General features: G+C 43.3%; 1 protein-coding gene across 16 annotated transcripts in view; it reads left to right on the top strand.

Moving 5' to 3' along the window:
- The window catches only part of Kcnma1 (potassium calcium-activated channel subfamily M alpha 1), a 720,864-nt gene that overhangs the window by 664,111 nt on the left and 38,407 nt on the right, over nt 1–18,346 (top strand). For 8 of the 16 annotated variants that reach the window (XM_085698388.2, XM_085698387.2, XM_085698392.2 and 5 more), the window contains 3 exons: nt 11,447–11,560; nt 12,293–12,373; nt 17,194–17,324. In XM_085698388.2, the coding sequence (XP_085554514.2) occupies nt 11,447–11,560; nt 12,293–12,373; nt 17,194–17,324 (326 nt within the window). The remainder of the gene's footprint in view (nt 1–11,446; nt 11,561–12,292; nt 12,374–17,193; nt 17,325–18,346) is intronic. The other 8 variants (XM_085698389.2, XM_085698390.2, XM_085698393.2 and 5 more) reach the window with 1 other exon arrangement.

The following is an 18,346-nucleotide window of genomic DNA, read 5'->3' as shown; positions in this document are numbered from 1 at the left end:
GAGGTGGATATTGAGTGTCTTCCTCAATTGCTCTTCATTTTAACTTATGAAGGCTAACTTTTGGAAGCTATGGCCACTAGGAGCTGCAAACCAGAAAGTGGTTAATTGGAGTCACATTTGGGCAATGTCAGGTGAACTTGTCACCTCAGGAAGTAATCACTTTTTATTTTTTTTTAATCACATAAATCCTTGACAGCAGACTCTAGCTTCAGAAGCCGCTTAAAATCCCATGGAAAAAATATATATCTATTGCAAGGTTAACCTAAAGTTCTTCTTTTTGACAGGAGTGTTCTGGTAGCTCTTCCCAAAAATCTCTTTCCCAAATCAACCCTATAGGCTTAGGTTGTTTCTACTCCTCCAAGTTAAAAAGCAATTGCTCCTCTCCAACATGGAATTTTCTTTACTTGGGCTGCTGATAAATTTGTTGGCATACACACTGCAGAAATGACTGCTGTGGCTATTACTGTAGTTGCTCAGGGGAGCTATTCAGATGCCTCATTTATTGGAGCTTAATAGATTAAAAGTCTAAATTGAGTCTCATGATATAAGCCTAATCAAGTTCTAATCTGCATAATTTTCCCATAAGCAGCAATGGAAAATTTGGATAATTGATGTTTCAGCAGTTGCCAATCATGTGTTAAATAGCACTGTTGCATTTACTTATCAAAATATTTTTATTGATCCTCACTTCATCTGACATTTGGTTTGGGGATTTTTTTTCTTGCTGGCATTAACAGGAAATCTAATTCATCTCCTAGATGATGTAACATGAGATGTTTCTCTTGATTTTTAACATGTCTTTATAGATCATTTTTTACGGTGATCTTTCCTTTTACAACTTCATATTGAATACCTGTCTCAGCGAACCTCGATGACTGGGTCTAATTTATTTCCCTAGTTTAACGTAGCATATGGATTTCTAACCATCATTTATATGCACACAATAAAAGATAATTTGGCTCACCCTTTGAGCCAATTCCTTTATGTTAAATCTATGGGGGTGGGGGAAGCACTTACCTTCGTTTCTCTATCTATTCTAGGGGAGGTGATTGATAAGAATTTCCATCTCCCTCTCTCCCTGGAAAGGCTTGGGGATTTAACTAGGGAAGATTTAGGAAGTACTTTGTGTTTCCCCCATGGAAAAGTACTGTAATAAAGCATTTTTTATACACACTGAGCTGTGCATGCTGCTGTACCAAAGCAGGTTAAGCATGACTGCAATGGGTCCCAGTTGTTATATGCTATTGTTTAAACATGAAAACAATAAAAGTTAGACTGACTTGAGTCTCAAACTTGCTTGCCAGGGTTGAGGAGAGGGGGTTGGGAGAGAGGGAAGGATGAATAGAGAGAGAGGGAGGAAGGGAGAGAGAGAAAGGTGGGGGGAGAAATATCACACAGCCACACAGCTACAGCATGAAATATACCACTGGTGTTATGTTATGCTTGGGTTCTTAAGTCAAACTCTCTGGCTATGGCTCCCAGATCTCTTACTTTCCACTGTGGGTACCCTTCAGCAAATACTCCATTCTTCCTAGTACTACTTCCATTTTCTAGAAATGGTAATATTAACTGTTCTCTCTACTCATCCAGTTGTGATGAACAATAAATGAGGTGAGTCATGAAAACACCTTGGGCACAGTCTGGGGCACAGTGAGAAGCAAGAGTCAGTTTAGAGGAGCCTAGGAACTTCTATGGTTCAGATCTGCAATCTGCTAACCAGATGTCCCCACTTGGGGCACACTGCCTAACCATGTATGTGTCATGGTTTCTTCTTTAACAACACAGTCTTTATTTAGGGTGGTCTTGGTACTTCTTTCCCTGACATGCTGTAGTTACCGTAATCAGTTTATCACTACTGAATCCTTCCTTCCCTTTACCTTGAAGCCCATAAGTTTGTGCCATCTGGTCCTCACTCCTTCCTAGCACCCTCAGCTTACATTGCTCCCCAGAGCTCTTTTCTAGTTTACTAGTTTGGCTGAGTCATAGATAGTCCCTCTTTGCTTGTGCCTAGTCTCTTACAAGCTGGAAAACCAGTATGTGTATTTATGATACTAATCAGAAGCAATTAACCTTTTTAGATGCGTACACTGTTCTTTTTCCACTTTTTTTTTTAATTCAAGGGAAATTTTATACCTTTTTGAAATTATAATTGAATTACATTTCTCTCTTACCTTTCTACCCTCAAGTTCTCCCAGATATGTGTATGTATACACACACACACACTCAACACACACCCTTCCCCTAGTTGCCTTCAAATTCATGGCCTTTAAAAATTAGTTGTTATTGTATGAATATTCAGGGCCTTGAGTACCATCCTCAGTACCCCTCAGGGCTCAGAATTGGATACCTATAGCTACAAGTGTTATTCCCAAATCTGCGAAGTCCCCCAAAAGCCAACAAGGAGACTAAGTCCAGTATGTAAAAGCAAAGAGCCTTTAATTTTATGCAAGTTTGCAAACTCGATCTCTCTGCATGTCTAACGTATTAGAATAAATGGAGAGTCCCAAGCTCAGTTAGAATAGGTTTTTATTATAGTAGTAAAGGTGAGGGTGAGGGGTTTCTGAGGTTCAGGACCCATGATTGGCTGGCATTTGTCTAGGGGTGTGTTGTAAGAGGTGTGGGCTGCTTTTCATCCCGCCTGGCTCCTGGCCACCCAGCTAGCTTATTCCCCGAAATAACAACACAACACACAAATTGTATTCATTTAAACACTGCCTAGTCCATTAGTTCCAACCTCTTATTGGCTAACTCTACATATATCTTTAACCCATATCCATTAATGCGTATTGCTACTTGACTGTGGCTTACCGGCATGAGTCTAACCAGCATCAGTCTCCGAGAGGAGAGCCATGGTGTCTGCCACACTTCCCTTCTCCCCAGCATTCTGTTCTGTCTACTCCGCCCACCAAAGGGCTGCTCTGTCAAAAGGCCAAGGCAATCTATTTTTTAAACCAATGAAAGCAGCAGAAATACAGAAGGACCTCCTACACCAGGGGTGTCTTGGTGAGTGTGTGCTGGCAAGTGGTCCTATCTACAGTGGTTAGAAAGTTAGGCATTTTCTTTGGATGGTCTGTTCTTGGGTAGTGGTTGGGTAATTTCAGCTTGTGGTTCTTCCTGCAACCAGGTATTGTTTCCGGGTAAACATTTTTTTTATGTATCTTAAGTCATTTTTGTAGACTCTCAAAGCTTATGAACTTTTATATCCTCAGACCTTAATACATGTTTTAATGAGCTAACAAGCTGGCTGTAGCTTTGTGGAAGAATATGGATACCTTTTGCTATTAAATGGACATTATAACTGCCCTAGCCATTAATACTATCAGAGATCTCAGAAGGATAAGTAAAGTATATCTGAGTACAGACCAAATATTTTCCAAATATATTAAAAATGACAGGGACCAGAGGCATATACAGTTAGTCATACCCAGGTCTCCATAGCATTGGAGGCAGAAGTATCCAGAACAGCAGTCTTACTGTCTCAGCCAGACCCATAAGGTGAACTTTTATTTTTCTGTGGAAGAGGGACACAGAAAAAACTGACCTCATTTTGTCTGGGCAAAAGTGGTGCAATCGATTCTCCAAGGTCCTGTTGTTTGTCCACAGTCCGGACCAAGTCCTGGCAGCCGGTATTGCAATGGGTCACCCAGTGGTCAGCATTGTCATAATCCAGGTGGAGACATCATGGTGTCCCATAATCTTCTTTGGAGACACTGGGTTACTGCTAGAATCTCAGCATCTCTGTCTAATATAATAATCTTTTAAATCATTATTTTAAATGCCATATTCTGCAGATCTCTGAAGTATAAGGGCTAACATGATATATCTAATTAGACAAACTTTGTTTCTCATTATTTGTTTTAAGTTTGACTTTGAAAACATATACAGGAGGGCTGGAGAGATGGCTCAGTGGTTAAGAGCAGTGCCTGCTCTTCCAAAGGTCCTGAGTTCAATCCCCAGCAACCACATGGTGGCTCACAACCATCTGTAATGAGGTATGGTGCCCTCTTCTGGCTTGCAGGCATACATACATACAGAATATTGTATACATAATAAATTTAAAAAAAGAAAAAAAAAAGAAAACATATACAGGGAACTAAATAAGGCTTATTCCTGAAACTAACTATATCAGTACTATAACGATGACTGACTAACTTGTATTTCCTCACAGTCTATAATAAGTTAGCAGCTTTCAGAAGACAAGAACTCCATACTCTGTAAAGCTAATAAAGAAACTGAATTAGTCATTCCAAGGGTAAACACAGAACAAGTTTGTATCTAGCAGTTAATGCTGTCTGCTGCAAAGGCAAGGAACAGGTCCCAGGGTTAAAGGGGAACAGGAGGGAGTCTAAGAGCTAGCATTGCCGTAGGGCAAACTGAGACTCAGGTCTACCTTCCTGCTGATCTATAGAACCCATCTCGGCAGGTGTGTACCAAGTTGCCCTGGGAAAGCTGCTTTGGGCCCAACACAAGGATCTAAGGGTAAAAAAATTAACTCAAGCTGGGCAGTGCTGGCACACACCTTTAATCCCAGCACTCAGGAGGCAGAGGCAGGCAGATCTCTGTGAATTTGAGACCAGCTTGATCTACAAGAGCTAGTTCCAGGACTGGATCCAAAGCAACACAGAGAAAACCCAATTTGGAAAAAAAAAATTAACTCAAGCACTTTACCTCTGCATATTCTTTATTTTTCATGTGAGGGGAGAAAGTGAGGTGACAGAGGACATAGAGGAGAAGAAGTCGTCGAAGGGAAAGGATAAGGAGAAGAAAGAAGGAGGAGAGCACTGGGAAGAAGTAGAAGTAGCGAGGGGAGGAGAGGGGGTGATCTATTTCTACTAGGTTCCTAGTTTTTACAGACATAGTTGGAAAATTCAGTAGGCAAGGACAATCATAATATGCATATCAAAATCACAAAAAGGGTAGGAAGAACCTGGCAAAGCAGTACTCCAGAGGAGGTGACCCAACCCAAGAAAGGGCCAATGTTCAAGGGGAAGTATCTGACATTCTAAACAATTAGATAAAGTTACTAAACGTCCCTGAATCCTGGATTCCACCCATTTGTCCCGCGCTTTTTTGTGAAACCTCACTCTCCTGGCACAGGGCGCGCTTCCTGTACCAGGCCGCGCCACAAGTTTGAATCAATATCCTAGGAGTTGAACAGACACACACACACACACACACACACACACACACACATCGGATCATTTGCCCAAAGGGTAAATGTCAGTCTTTATTCAGCACACGTAGGCTTATATACTTGGAGGCAAGAGGACGAGAGCCCCCCTCCCACCTGGGAGTGAGACCATAGTGTTGACCGCTTGGTGCCAGTGGCCTGAGCCTCCACGCAGGGGGTATCGAGCTGGGAACCCTGACAGACAGATGGGAGGAGATTTAGGGCACCTGTGAGGACCTTCCTTAGCAGGTGAAATTATCATAGCAATGACAGAAACAAGGCTTTGAACTAATTCCCTCTGACTGCCAGAATGAGCAGGGGAAGCTTAAGCTGGTTAGCGTAAACAATTCTTGCATCCTTTGCTTGAGGAACAGGGAAGACAGGGCCCTACACCCATTCTCCTCATCTAATGTCTTTGGTGACAACCAGCTTTGGGGACACCCAGATTTGTTTGTTAGCAGTGGTGGTGCATGCTATCTTCCTGCTCAGTGCCTGTCTTCTATAGAAATTTCTGTGTGGTCTGTTACAGGTAATTTTGTGGGATTGAATCTATGTAAACTGACTCATTAGAACAAAGAGTGAATGCCATTGCTCCAAGGTTTCCTGATGTGGGGGAATGGAGCACGGTCACTCAGTTGCCTGTGCAGAAGTCACACTGCTGAGGTGTTTTGGAAATGAATCCCATTTTGAAAGGAAGATTCATGGCTTCACAAGGTTTCCACAGATATGACAGCAACTTTTCCAAAGGACAAATGTTCCCGCAGCTCTGCGGGATTATTCCATGTGGACGTGCACGAACACACTTCCCGTGATCTGTCTATTGGCCGGTCAGCTGTGCATTCACTTTAGAGTCTTGTGGCCTCCAACATGTATATCTACATAGATTCCTAAATATAATCTACTCAGTTGATATAATGCTCCCTCTATTATGGTTTTAGGGTTGACAGTCTAGCACTAGAAACCAATTGGTGTGCTCTTCCCTGGGGAGACCACTTCACACCCCCAGCTTTCATCCTAGGGTTAAGGCCTCTTGGGCGTGTCTCCACACAGTTTGACTTGGCCATTGGTGTCGTTCTTGTTCAGTTCACATTTAGGCAGACAGGTCGGTAAGACATTATGGGTTGGCTTCTGATGTTACTAGGAGACACAGTCTCACAGCAAACTCCCTGACCCATGACTCTTGTGGTCTTTCTACCCACTCTTTCCACAATGTTCCCCAAGCCTTAGGTGGAGAGGAAACAACTTTTTAATAAATAAAAACCTTGATGTCACTTTTTCCCGTCTTTTTTCCTAGCTCTAGGCAGGAACCATCTAAGTGCTTGTGTGAAATTCTTTCATTCCAAGCCACCCTCACTAGAGTACAGTTCTCTGAACTTGTCACTAACTGGTGCTTCCCTGTCCTCTCTTTTCTCCACTGAGCCCTCCCTTATTCAGCATACGAAATAACTACTATCCAGAGAAGGTCTGTTGCGGCTGGTTCTGTTCCATCCAGTCTGGCAGGGGTGTTGTGTCTGGAACACAGGTGCCAGAAAAAAGCAGAGTGGTAAAGACAGTTCCAGGAGCCTAAGGAGCAAATGACTTCCAACTAATTAAAGGGGCCAGAAATTAGGTCTAGAAAAGAGAAAATTCAAGAAGGGGCGTGTAGTTGTTCTTTGGCGCTGAGAGCTTTTCCTTTGTAAAGACTGGCCACCAGTTTCCTGTAAATCTGAGGAAGACCTCAGCCTTCCGCATATCCAGATTTCTTCTTGGGATATTTCCGGCTGCACTGTTACTTGTTATTATTGCCTATTGTCGTTGTTATTATCCTATTTATTATTCTTGCAGGACTAATCTATTTATAACAAAAAATGATTCTTGGTTTCTCATTAGTTTTCTAAGACAAATTCTTCTTTAGAAAACTTATCAAATGCTTTTCAGTTCTTTACCCTTAGGAAAGGGTTCTGGATCTTTGCACAAGTATTTGTTGTGTATCTAGTATTATATTGTTATTGGGGGACAGCATTTTTGAGTGCTTGCTTCATCCTAGGTATGACACATTTCACTTTAGCCTTGCAGTTTCCCTGTGTAATGGTTACTTCTGACTTTTAGAAGAAGAATCAGAGACCTGGTGAGAATATTGGCTGTGCTGTGTTTATATCAACAAAGTTAACCCAAGTCATCTGTATTGTTCTCTCTAAAGCTTAGTGGACATTGTGGAAGAGGGGACAGAAAGAATGTAAAAGCCTGAAAATAAGAAGGAATGTGAAATAACACCTTCTTTGCAAAACATGCCCATGCCTTTGGTGAGTTTGTAGAAGAATGGACCAATCAACAGTCAGGCATGGATAAAGGAGGTACTCAGAGCACTACCCTCATGGACCAGTCAACAGTCAGGCATGTATAGAGGAGGGACTCAGAGTTCTACCCTCATGGACCAATCAACAGTCAGGCATGGATGGAGGAGGGACTCAGAGTTCTACCCTCATGGACCAATCAACAGTCAGGCATGGATGGAGGAGGGACTCAGAGTTCTACCCTCATGGACCAATCAACAGTCAGGCATGGATGGAGGAGGGACTCAGAGTTCTACCCTCATGGACCAATCAACAGTCAGGCATGGATGGAGGAGGGATTCAGAGTTCTACCCTCATGGACCAATCAACAGTCAGGCATGGATGGAGGAGGGACTCAGAGTTATACCCCTGACTACTGAGCTACTCATTTCTGGTAGATTCAATGAAGAGGGAAACATAGCCTTTAGTAATGTAACCCCTGATAATTCCACCAAACTCCAATGGATAGTCCCAATCCAGTGGTCACACAGGTGGCCCTGATTAAACTAAATGGGTCATAAAACAAAACAAAACATTAGGAATCTGAGAAAGGGATGGAAAGGGGTAGGGGGAAATAATAAACGGTACTGGGGAGAGCAATCAGAATTCATTATATACATGCATGGAATAGCCAAATAACTAGCTAATGCAGTAAAATATCTTTTAAAAATTAATAAATGGAAAACTAAAGAACCAGAATTGGAACCTAAGACATCGGCTTCAAAACTATGTTTTTCACTCGTCCCTTTATTTCTTCTTTGTGAGTCAGGCCTTTTCAAACATAATCCTGGAGCCCTGCTAACCAGGAAACTCGCCAGCATGTGAAGTACGGATGTTGGGCTTGAGACAGGGCCAGTCAAGGCAGGGATGCTTGATGTTCAGTGAATAACACAGATGTATGCCAGGCACAGCTGCCACTGAAGACTGGGATTGTGGTGGTGGTGCGGATTCCCTGGAAGGAGAGGAAGCAGTCTGGGGAAGTCATATCAAGCATGTCCACGGAGTACAGTGTTAACACTATAGGACAATCAAGAGCTTAAGCAAGAACTTAGGCAATCCCTAAATTCAACTTGAATCTTTTCTGAATGCGGTTTCTTAGTCTTGCTCTCCAGCGCTGATGTTCTTAATGATTTCTTTTGGCAAAATGAAGGCTTGTCTCCCATGTTGGAGCATTTCCCAGTTTTTCTGTCTCTGACTGCAGATCCCTAGGGTATATGCCACATGTCTTGGCTTGCACAAGCAGAACACCAGTGTTGTTTTATGTAGAGATATAAAGTGATGCCAACCATTAAAGGGGTGGAGACCCGAACATTGTTGAGACCTGTTTTGTCAGCCATGGCCAGAATGATGACATCTCAGGTCACCGTTATTCCTCATTCCTTCTGATGAAATATATCTAGATTTCTCTTCTCTTTGAAGTCATTTAGGCAGTCTGCAATACCCTGGTACTTCATGACATACTTTTCCTATAGTAGGGCCCCTAAGGGGGAAAACAATGCTAATCAAGTCTGAGTCATAGCTACTATTATATGAGAGGAAGGGAGAAAATCCATACTTTTGTTAACAACCCCCCCCCCCCATAGTGTGAGGGCAGAAATGTTGCAAAATAGAAGGAGTGACATTTCTGAAGTTCTCGTGTCAACATTAGTATCTGTCCTTGGGGTCCCAGATGGAGAGACAGATCTTCAGGGGGGATATCTGGCTATTATTCAGTTTGTTTGTTGCAGTTGCTTGCTGAAGCCAGTCTTGGAGTCTGTAGGGGGAAATGGAGAATGAAAGCAAAGTGAAAGAGGCCTAGGAAGGAAGCAAGCATGCCATTTCCTAATGAAGGTTTCATGCAAAGGGACTGAGTCTTTTCACAGCAGAAAATGGAATCTTTAAATAAGATAAAATAAAAGGATGCTTTGGCTTGTTACAGACTCCGCAATAAAATGCAGCTTTCCTAACACTGTGTGACCCTTATCTCTGCCTGTTTTATGGGTGCTGCACCTCAAGGAACACACCCATATTTTCCCCAGTCAGTGTCTGATGATGGATGTCAAAATACAGACCATGTATTATGCATATAGCATTACCGATGCAAGGTGTTCACTTGTCAAGTTGAAGAAAGTCAAAACCGTCACATCCACTGAATCTGCAGAGCTGTCCCTTGCAATTTTCCATGCTTTTGAATGCAACTTCTGATGAAAACAGTTTATTTCTTCCCCTTCACTGTTCGAAGAAAAGAAAACAGCTAACATTTAAAACGCATGTGGTTATACGGTTGGCTGGAAAGTAGACACATTCCAAAGTTTAGGAAGAATGAACACACTAACTCACTGAATGCAACTTGGTCTGTTTGAGCTATCATAATACTCCAAAAAAAAAAAAATAAGTACAATCATGAAATGGATACTTTTTTGTTACTTCTGAAAGTATAGAACTTGATAGGATTTTTATATAAAGGAGAGCAGAAAATAAGCTTGTGCCCTTCAAAGCCCGTTGTGCTTATATGAGCCTCTAAAAGGATGGGACAGCTGTTGAGCAGCAGACATCCCCAAAAGCCTGAATCAGCCCAGCCTTGTCCCATTACTAAGTAGTGACTGTAAAATGTGATCCTATGATCACTTTGGAGTTTTGATTTGGAAACCATGCAAGTATCTTTGTACCTTTAAGTTCCTCATTTATTGGTAGGTCCATATAGAGATGAGAAACCAAAGAATCAGGCATAGCAGTAAGCACTTTTAATCCCAGCACTCAGGAGGCAGAGGCAGGAAGAACTTCGTGAGTTCAAAGTCAGTCAGGTCTACAGAGTGAACTCAGACCAACCATGGCTACATAATAGTAAAGACCTTATTTCCAAAACTATTTTTTTAATTTAATTAAATAAAATAAAAACTAAAACAAACCAAAATAAATGGTATCACAGAGCTCCAGTTCCTGTGTGCTCCAGTTGGAAAATGACTTTCTGAGCAATGCAGGCATGATGCAGAGAGCTTTTGTGTCTGGCATCCTTAACAAGGTACCCAGTAGGCTTGGCTGGAGAGAAGTCTCAGCTTTACTAAACTTGACATTTCTAATCTTACCTTTTCCATAAATCTCATGATCTCTTGATAGCACTAGGTTGGTTACCTCAGGAATTCAAGGCTGGTTATTACTCAGTTCAGATGGTATCAGCAAGTGGCTTTTGTATTCAGTAGGTGTTCAGCCTAGTTGGAAGAGGGACAGCATAGGTCTAGGAACTGCAAGCAAATGAAAAAATGTGCAGGGGGTATCAAATGAGGTATCTTCCTATGCATTTCATTTTAAGATCAAGGAACAATTGCTGAAAGCCTCCATGCAGATTTATCTTCACGTCTCACAAGCCAGAACCATTTCAAATCCTAGGCCTAAGTTCCTTGTAAGCAGAAAGATATGCAGTGAGTTAGCGGAAGAGAATAGTCAGAATGAGTTTAGATAGGCTGCGGTAACAACACACAAACGCAGTTTCAGTGGTTTACAAGAGCACATCACTGTTTCTTACTCAGAGTGTCTTCTGGGTCAGGACAGCTGCTTGAGACTGTGTCCTGACTCCACCTCCATAGTGATCCACGTCTTCATATTAGATGTGCTTTGGGAAGAGAAGGAGGAGACAAAGTCTTATGCAAGACATGATGTGTGTTTCTTTGCTCACTTTTCATGAGCAAGAACACTTTGTATGTGACCATAGTTTTGACTACCTAGTGACAACTAGACACAGTGGTAACTACTTGGTCAGAGAGGGAGAACTACAAGTAGGATGCATGTATCCTGATATGATCTGGATTTTCAGGAAGGTGTCAGAGTAAGTTAAATTTTCTTCCAGTGTGTCTCCTATCAAGTCCTGAAAAAAAAAAAACACTCAGAATTTATCCTGTGTTAATTGGTGACCTGTCAATAATGCAAAAAGGGTTCTGTGGTTTTATCATTTCCAGATTTTCTACTTCTCTGAATCTCTCCCCACTAGGATTCACACCTCCCGGAATGGACCGGTCATCTCCTGACAACAGCCCAGTGCATGGGATGCTGCGCCAGCCGTCCATCACGACGGGGGTCAACATCCCCATCATCACAGAACTCGGTAGGGAGCTCTTGTCAGCTCAGTGCGTGGGTGGTTTTGTCTTCCAGGTTATAAGGAGGTTGGCCTGTTCTTTAGTCCTTTGGCCATCATGGGTTTGGGGTGCAGTGGCAAAGGTCAGGTATGATGAGTAGAGACACACAGACTGTGTGAAGGACAAACTGTTCTATCTTTCCCAGGAGAGAAATAGACAGTTTCCTTCCTTCTTGCCACGATTTTCAAAGGAGCATGAGAATGGCTTTGGAATTGGGGCATCCGTTTGGGAACGGGGAAGAAAGGAGGCAAGGGTTCTTCTGGTGACTTCTTCCTGAAGGTGCCTCTTCTGAGGGCTCTGTTTCAAAGGCTCCTGAAGTTGAAACCCTGCTCAGAACCTCAGGACTGAGTCGATCCCACCTGAGAACGGATCCCCCGTGAGAACTCGGTCAAATATTTGTTTGCTCCACTGTGTAGCAACTCCACCCAGCTGAGATTCTCACCAAAGGTCATTTTCAAAAAAATGGCCAAAATATGACTGAAGGGCACAGGGTTTGGATGCTATAATCTATAGCTAATAAAACCCTACTTCTGACCTGTCTGTGCCATTCTCTGGTACCCTCTGTGAGCACAGTGCACTGTTGTCCAGGTGGCTTAGCTTGAGAATGCATCCCCTATTGTTCCCTCACTCTTTTCTTCCTCTTTTTTTCTGTACTTCCCTCCACTCCCTTTCCCTGACCCTTAACTGCCTTATCCAATTAGCTAAACCAGGCAAGTTGCCTTTGGTATCAGTCAATCAGGAAAAAAACAGTGGGACACACATTCTAATGATCACGGAGTTGGGTAAGAAGTGCTCGCCTTCTTGACATCAGTATTTTCTTTTGTTCTGACCTTGGTGTTTCCAGCTCTCATTGGTTTTCTCCCCTTCATTTCGCTGGCTGTAACGGAAAGGCTACCCCATGGCACTGCTTTGAATGCGTTTTATTTGCGGCTCTGGTTGGAATCGACTGTCTTGTTCTGGCCTTTCCTTAATGATTTTCCCCACAGCCTCGGTAAACCTTTGATCACACCCATCTGAACTGGCAGGGCCTTGCAAGGCATCTCTGCTCTGTTTCATTTTCTGTGGCCCAAGCCTCACTCTCCCTCTCTTTTAAATCCCACACGTGCCCCCTCTCCCCCGCCTCCGCCCTGTATTCCGCTTCCAACATGCTGTCAGTTTGACTGACATGTCTTCACAGCTCTCGGAGGAAGTCAAAGAAAAAATATAAAAATTTTAAGATAAGAAATCCTAGACCATGCCTTCCCTCCAGCTGTTTATTTTTCTTTATTCTGACTTTATTTTCTTACCCCCCTCCCACTAGGCCCTTTCTCAGAAGTTATGCTTCTGAAGCCATAAAAGGCAGCTGGTTCCCAGGGGATCTTTTCTTACCAAAGCGAGATTCCAAGAATGGTGCGGAACAGGCTGGGGACCCTACCTTTTGGCCCCCACCCTGCTGATCCAAAGCCTCCCTGGGAGATTCACAGTGGATTTATCTAGAAGATAAAGCCTCCTGGTCATGCCTGCATTTGTCAGGCCTTTCCATGGTTCCCCATGACTTGGTTAATAACCCACAAAGGGCGCCCATTGGCAGGAGGTTTCAGCACTGGAGATTGATCTTCTAAATAGACATAGCAAAGGGCTCCTCAGCAGAGATGTGGGAGGAGGGGGGAAAAGCACCTGCCTTCACTTGACTCACAGATGAACTGAACACTCCATTTTCTTGGCCCCAAAATATATTTCAAAATAAGAGAGGAAGCTTTTAAGCCAGTAATCTTGCTTGTGAGATGTCTAGAAACGAAGGAATAAATTGTCCACCATGCAACCCTGCATGGTTGTTAGACAGAGCTATTTATCAGGACAAATTCACTCAGGTCAAGGAGTATCACACTGTTGCAGACAATAGGAGAGGTATCTTTTTCATGTTTAGCATTGTTGGTAAAAGCTTGGATTTCCCCATTCTTCTACTTAGAACCATAGGACCATAAAAGGCCAAGGAAACTCATGTGCCCCAGATCACTGATGAAAAATTCACCCGAGCATCTCTGGTATAGACAGCTACAGTGGCTTTCTGAAAACACCCATGCCAAAGCTTTTCTCTTACATGTGGAATCCGTGGACCATTAACTGACTAGAGTATCCTGAATTTGGTTAGTGTAAAAGGAAAACAAAAAGCTTGGTGCTCCAGATACAAGGCAGCAATTTGGTTATCAAGTCCCCGGACACTCTCGCATACCAGACTTCACCCACTTGTGCCTAGAATCAGGCCCTGTCTTCTTTCTGCTCTTAAGGCTAGTGTCTCTAGTAGTTACACTACTGTCCTCATGCCACTCCCCCTCTCAGTTCACCCCTGCAAATACTCGCCATCTGCCACTTGCCCCACGATGCGTGATGTGTGGTATTGCACAGAACTGGAGATGGGCCTGGGGCAAAGTGCTTGCTGTACAATCATGAATACCTGAGAGCCAATCCCCAGCATGCACATTTACACTGAGCATGGCAATGTGCATCTTGTAGTTCCAGCCCTTGAGGACAGAGGTGGAAAGATCCCTGAGACTTGCTGTCCCGTTAGTCTAGCAGAATCCATGAGCTCTGGATTAAGTTGGCACACCCAGTCTCAAACAATAATATATAAAATGATTGAGGAAAACAACTCATGTTAATCTCTACCATCCACATACACCTGTACATGAACACATTGATCCATGAGCACATACATACATGAACACATACAAAGACACAGAGGCACCCAAGGCCAAATACATTTTAAGACCATAGTATATTCCAGTCCTCATCTGCCCTGAGACACCCCCTGGCAAAGGATCCTGAAGTTTCCATGATAAAGAACTTTGTAGCTGCTTAACTCACTCTCTCCCAGCTGTATTTAATCATGTGCATTATGGGGCAATGTTCTTGTCAGCTCTTATTAGCCATGTAGCTGCTATTCTGGAAAGTAGGCATGGGGACTTCCTAAAACTGGGCGTCCCCGAACAACAGGTAAGCTTTTCACTGAAACTTGCTCTGGCCTTGACACCTCCCCATAGCCTACACTGTTAGATCACTCAGGTCCAGAGTTGTTGCTCTGACTTGGGCCACACTAATAACATCGCACCATTTCTTTCTCATCTCCTTGTGAAAAGGGAAGGGCTGCTGCTCCAGCAGGAATGGTGGTACAGGCAGCCTCGGCTGCTGTTGTGAATGAGGAGAACCACAGTCTGAAGCTCTCGTAGCTGGCATTTTCTGGTTCTGGGGACAGAAATACTGTGGCCCTCACAACATACTTTCAGAATACCAAAAGACAAAATTGTTGATTTAGGACTAGCTGAGTTAGGAGAGCACTTGCTTAACATTAATAAAGCCCTGGGTTCAATCCCTAGAACTTCATCAATTGGGTGTGGTAGTCCACACCCAGAATCCCTACACTGCAAAGGTGGAGAAGGAGCAGAAGTTTCTCTAATCTTCCACTCCATAGTGAATTTGAAGTCAACCTAGGATATATGAGACATTGTCTAGGGAGAGAAAGAGAAGAGAGACAGAGAGAAGAGAAAGATAAGGCAAAATTTCAACAAATATGATTTTTAAAGTCTTAAAAAAATAGTTATTTCTCTTATATGTATATGAGTGTTTGCCGACACACACATGTGTATGTATATTTATGTCCCTCATGTGGATCCAGAGGATAGAATAGTATGTTGGGTTCCCTGGAGCCATGGTGTGGGTGCTAGGAAGCTAACCAAGTCCTCTGTAAGAACAGCGAGTATTCTTAATCATGGCGCATCTATCTAGTACCCGCTTTCGAAAGCTTAATTCACTTTGTCTATAATTCTAGAGTATGACAGGGGCCAATACTGAAATGGTTCCTTATGTTTGGCCCACTGTGAGAGCAGTGTGTGTGTGGCATGGCAACACTTTGGCTGCGCTACAGGTGGGACTTGTCTTGTTTGGATCTGATTTGAACACTAGGTCACTCGTCGTGACTTATTACCAGAGTAGGTTATACAGTCTCCATGTGGAGTGAGGCCGCAGTTCATGACATGTAGAGACACTTTTAGTCAAACATGAAATAGGTATGGAAGCAGTGTAGGGTCAATCATAATTCAATGTAACAGAACTATTTGGAGGGTTCATCAACAAACTTTCTGTTTCTGAGAGGAGTAGAGAGAGGCTGGACATTTCCATAATGCGATAGAATTTTTCCACAGCATACCCTGGGTCCTAGAGCAGACTCATCAAGTCTGGTTCTCTAGGGTCTCCGAGATGCCTCATGAAGAACTGCATAGTTTCCTCACTTTGCAGTGAGAGCAGCATAGCTGGAGGATCATGAAATGCTTTGCCAGAGAAGTTGGTGACAAACCAGACTTGGGGCTTCTGCCCACTGTCCTGTATTTCTCTTGCCTCTGAGGCAACTGGGGCCCAAACATAATCAAATCTGGAAAAGATTTCCCTCCATTAGAGTCATTTTCTGGGGGTGGGGGGAGATTGTGTCATTTAAAATAATTCCATGCCTAGCTTTTTATCCTATTATCATTTATTCTGACTTATGCAATAAACAAGGTTTTTAAGGAAAATTGTCAAGAAAGTTCCTTTAAAAAATTAAAACAATAACTCTACAAAGAGAATTAGCGGCAGATAGATTCAGAAAGACATCAGAGCTAGGAAACCTCATCTGTCCTCTCCCTAAAACCACCTTAATTATTCCAGAAATCACAAGTGTGCTCTCCGCGGCTCCCCACACTTCCCTCTATTACTTGCTTTGCAATATTGATCACGTCTGAGGCCAAGACAGGAAGAGAAGCTCATCTCTCATTTAATTTTTTATAAGTTAAAGATACTGGAAGGACACCACTCATCAGTCTGTGGGTGCACGTAGAAGTCTTTAGGGGCTCTCCATATGACAGGGAGGGAAAGGAAGGAAGGCATCTTGCCATGACCATATCTTCTAAAACACAAGGAAGACAGGGATGTTTAGAAGGGGAAAGAGTTTGTGGAGACTTGCAGAGAAAGTTGAAAAACAGCCAGAGGCAGCCAGGAGCCATTCCTGAGTGTTTAGAAGGACCTATTGTGTATGGGTGCGGGTTCAGAGGCCAGGCACGCCAGGTACTACCCAGGTCCACCCTTGGGGATAGCTGTGGGTCCTTCCTGAGGGTAAATTCCTTGCCATTTACCCTTGCTGTGTTTCTGGTCTATTGCTTTCCTTCTGAATAAGTTGCTTTCTTTTCTTTGTGGCTAACTTTACCATTCTAGCATGGCTATTCATCATTGAATGATGTCCATCTATCAAAGAATATGGCTACCAAAAAATGCCCTTGGGTGTTTCTTGGTCATGTTTCTAAAACTGTAACAAGGACTGGTCAGTGCCATCAACTTGCCAGTCCTTAGCAGTTGCCATGGAGCAAGCCCGCTTGATCTCATTGCTCTCAGGGTCTTGGAAGTTAAAACAGTCCTCCTGCAGGAGCAAGCCATTGAGTCCCACTCCTCGCCAACCCCAAGATCCATCAGCAGCTTTGCCATGCTTGTTTCTTTGGCAGTAACTTCAGTGTCTTTAAGCCAGTCCCTTAGTGTCTCACTGGCATCACTGATGGACTTGTGGTGTTCAGTGCTAATTCTTCTTTTATGCCTTTTCTAGTGAATGATACTAACGTTCAGTTTTTGGACCAAGACGATGACGATGACCCTGATACGGAGCTGTACCTCACACAGCCCTTTGCATGTGGGACAGCATTTGCCGTCAGCGTCCTGGACTCGCTCATGAGTGCGGTGAGTTGTCCAGCTTCTTCCTCTCCTCTCAAGGGGTGGGATGCACACCCATGGACCCTCTTCCAAATAAGGAGACATTGGCAGATGCTTGAGCTGTGCACGGAGAATAGTAGAAGTTCATGAACCTTTCTCTCTGAAAAGGATACCAATATATATCAATCACTCAAATAAATACTGACCATAAATTCCTCAAAGTACAGGGAAGTCAGGGAAAACTATGCCCTGGTTTGGAGGATTAGAAAAGTCCTCCTTAAGGAAACAAGATTTCATAATAAGATACGAGACTGTCTCAGGTAGACAAAGGAAGCAGAGCCACAATGAGGAAGGGATAGGGAAGACATTGAAAATCGTTTTCATGGTTTGAATCTTTGGACTTAATGCTGAAGAAAAATGTGGTCAGCTTTGTGTCTAAAAGCAGTTGCCCTGTTTGGTAGGTGGAGATGGATTAGACCCTCAAGATTGGGTGGGGAAGGGGGCAGTGATGTCTTCGTAAGCATTTCTTATATTTTTGGTTGTGAGCCTAGCTTTTTTTTTTTTTTTTTTTTTTTTGAATGGCTGAACTGCCTCCAGCCCCGTAAGCATTTCTTCTAGCTGGAGAGTAGTACTGATGGGGGTGGGGGTGGGCTCCAGTAGTCCCTGGTAAACTTGGAAACATTCTGGAATAGCCCAGATGTGAACAGAATATAGAAAGAACAGTCTGCCAGGGGTGACACCAAAGTCCCTGCCTGTCACTGAAAAAGTAGGCCTTGGATGAGGACCAGGCACAGAACTCTTCTTTGCTGAAGGGCAGGGACAATGACGGATGGTAAAGAAAGGGAATTATTGACTGAGACATTAAAAGCAGTTCTGTTTTGTTTAGTAACTTGATGTGTATTCAGTGGTCATGAGATTTGTTTTCCCATTTTTTGTGACCCCCCCCCAAAGTATCAATTAAAGAGGGGACCCCAGCATAGTGGCATCACCATTCACTGCAGCAGACAGCAGCAGTCATTTCGAATGGGCCACAGCGGGTACTGGAAATC

The sequence above is a fragment of the Myodes glareolus genome, chromosome 12 (assembly GCF_982192425.1).
Source record: "Myodes glareolus chromosome 12, mMyoGla1.1, whole genome shotgun sequence".
Taxonomy (NCBI): domain Eukaryota; kingdom Metazoa; phylum Chordata; class Mammalia; order Rodentia; family Cricetidae; genus Myodes; species Myodes glareolus.
This window is presented reverse-complemented; position numbering and strand designations above follow the sequence as displayed.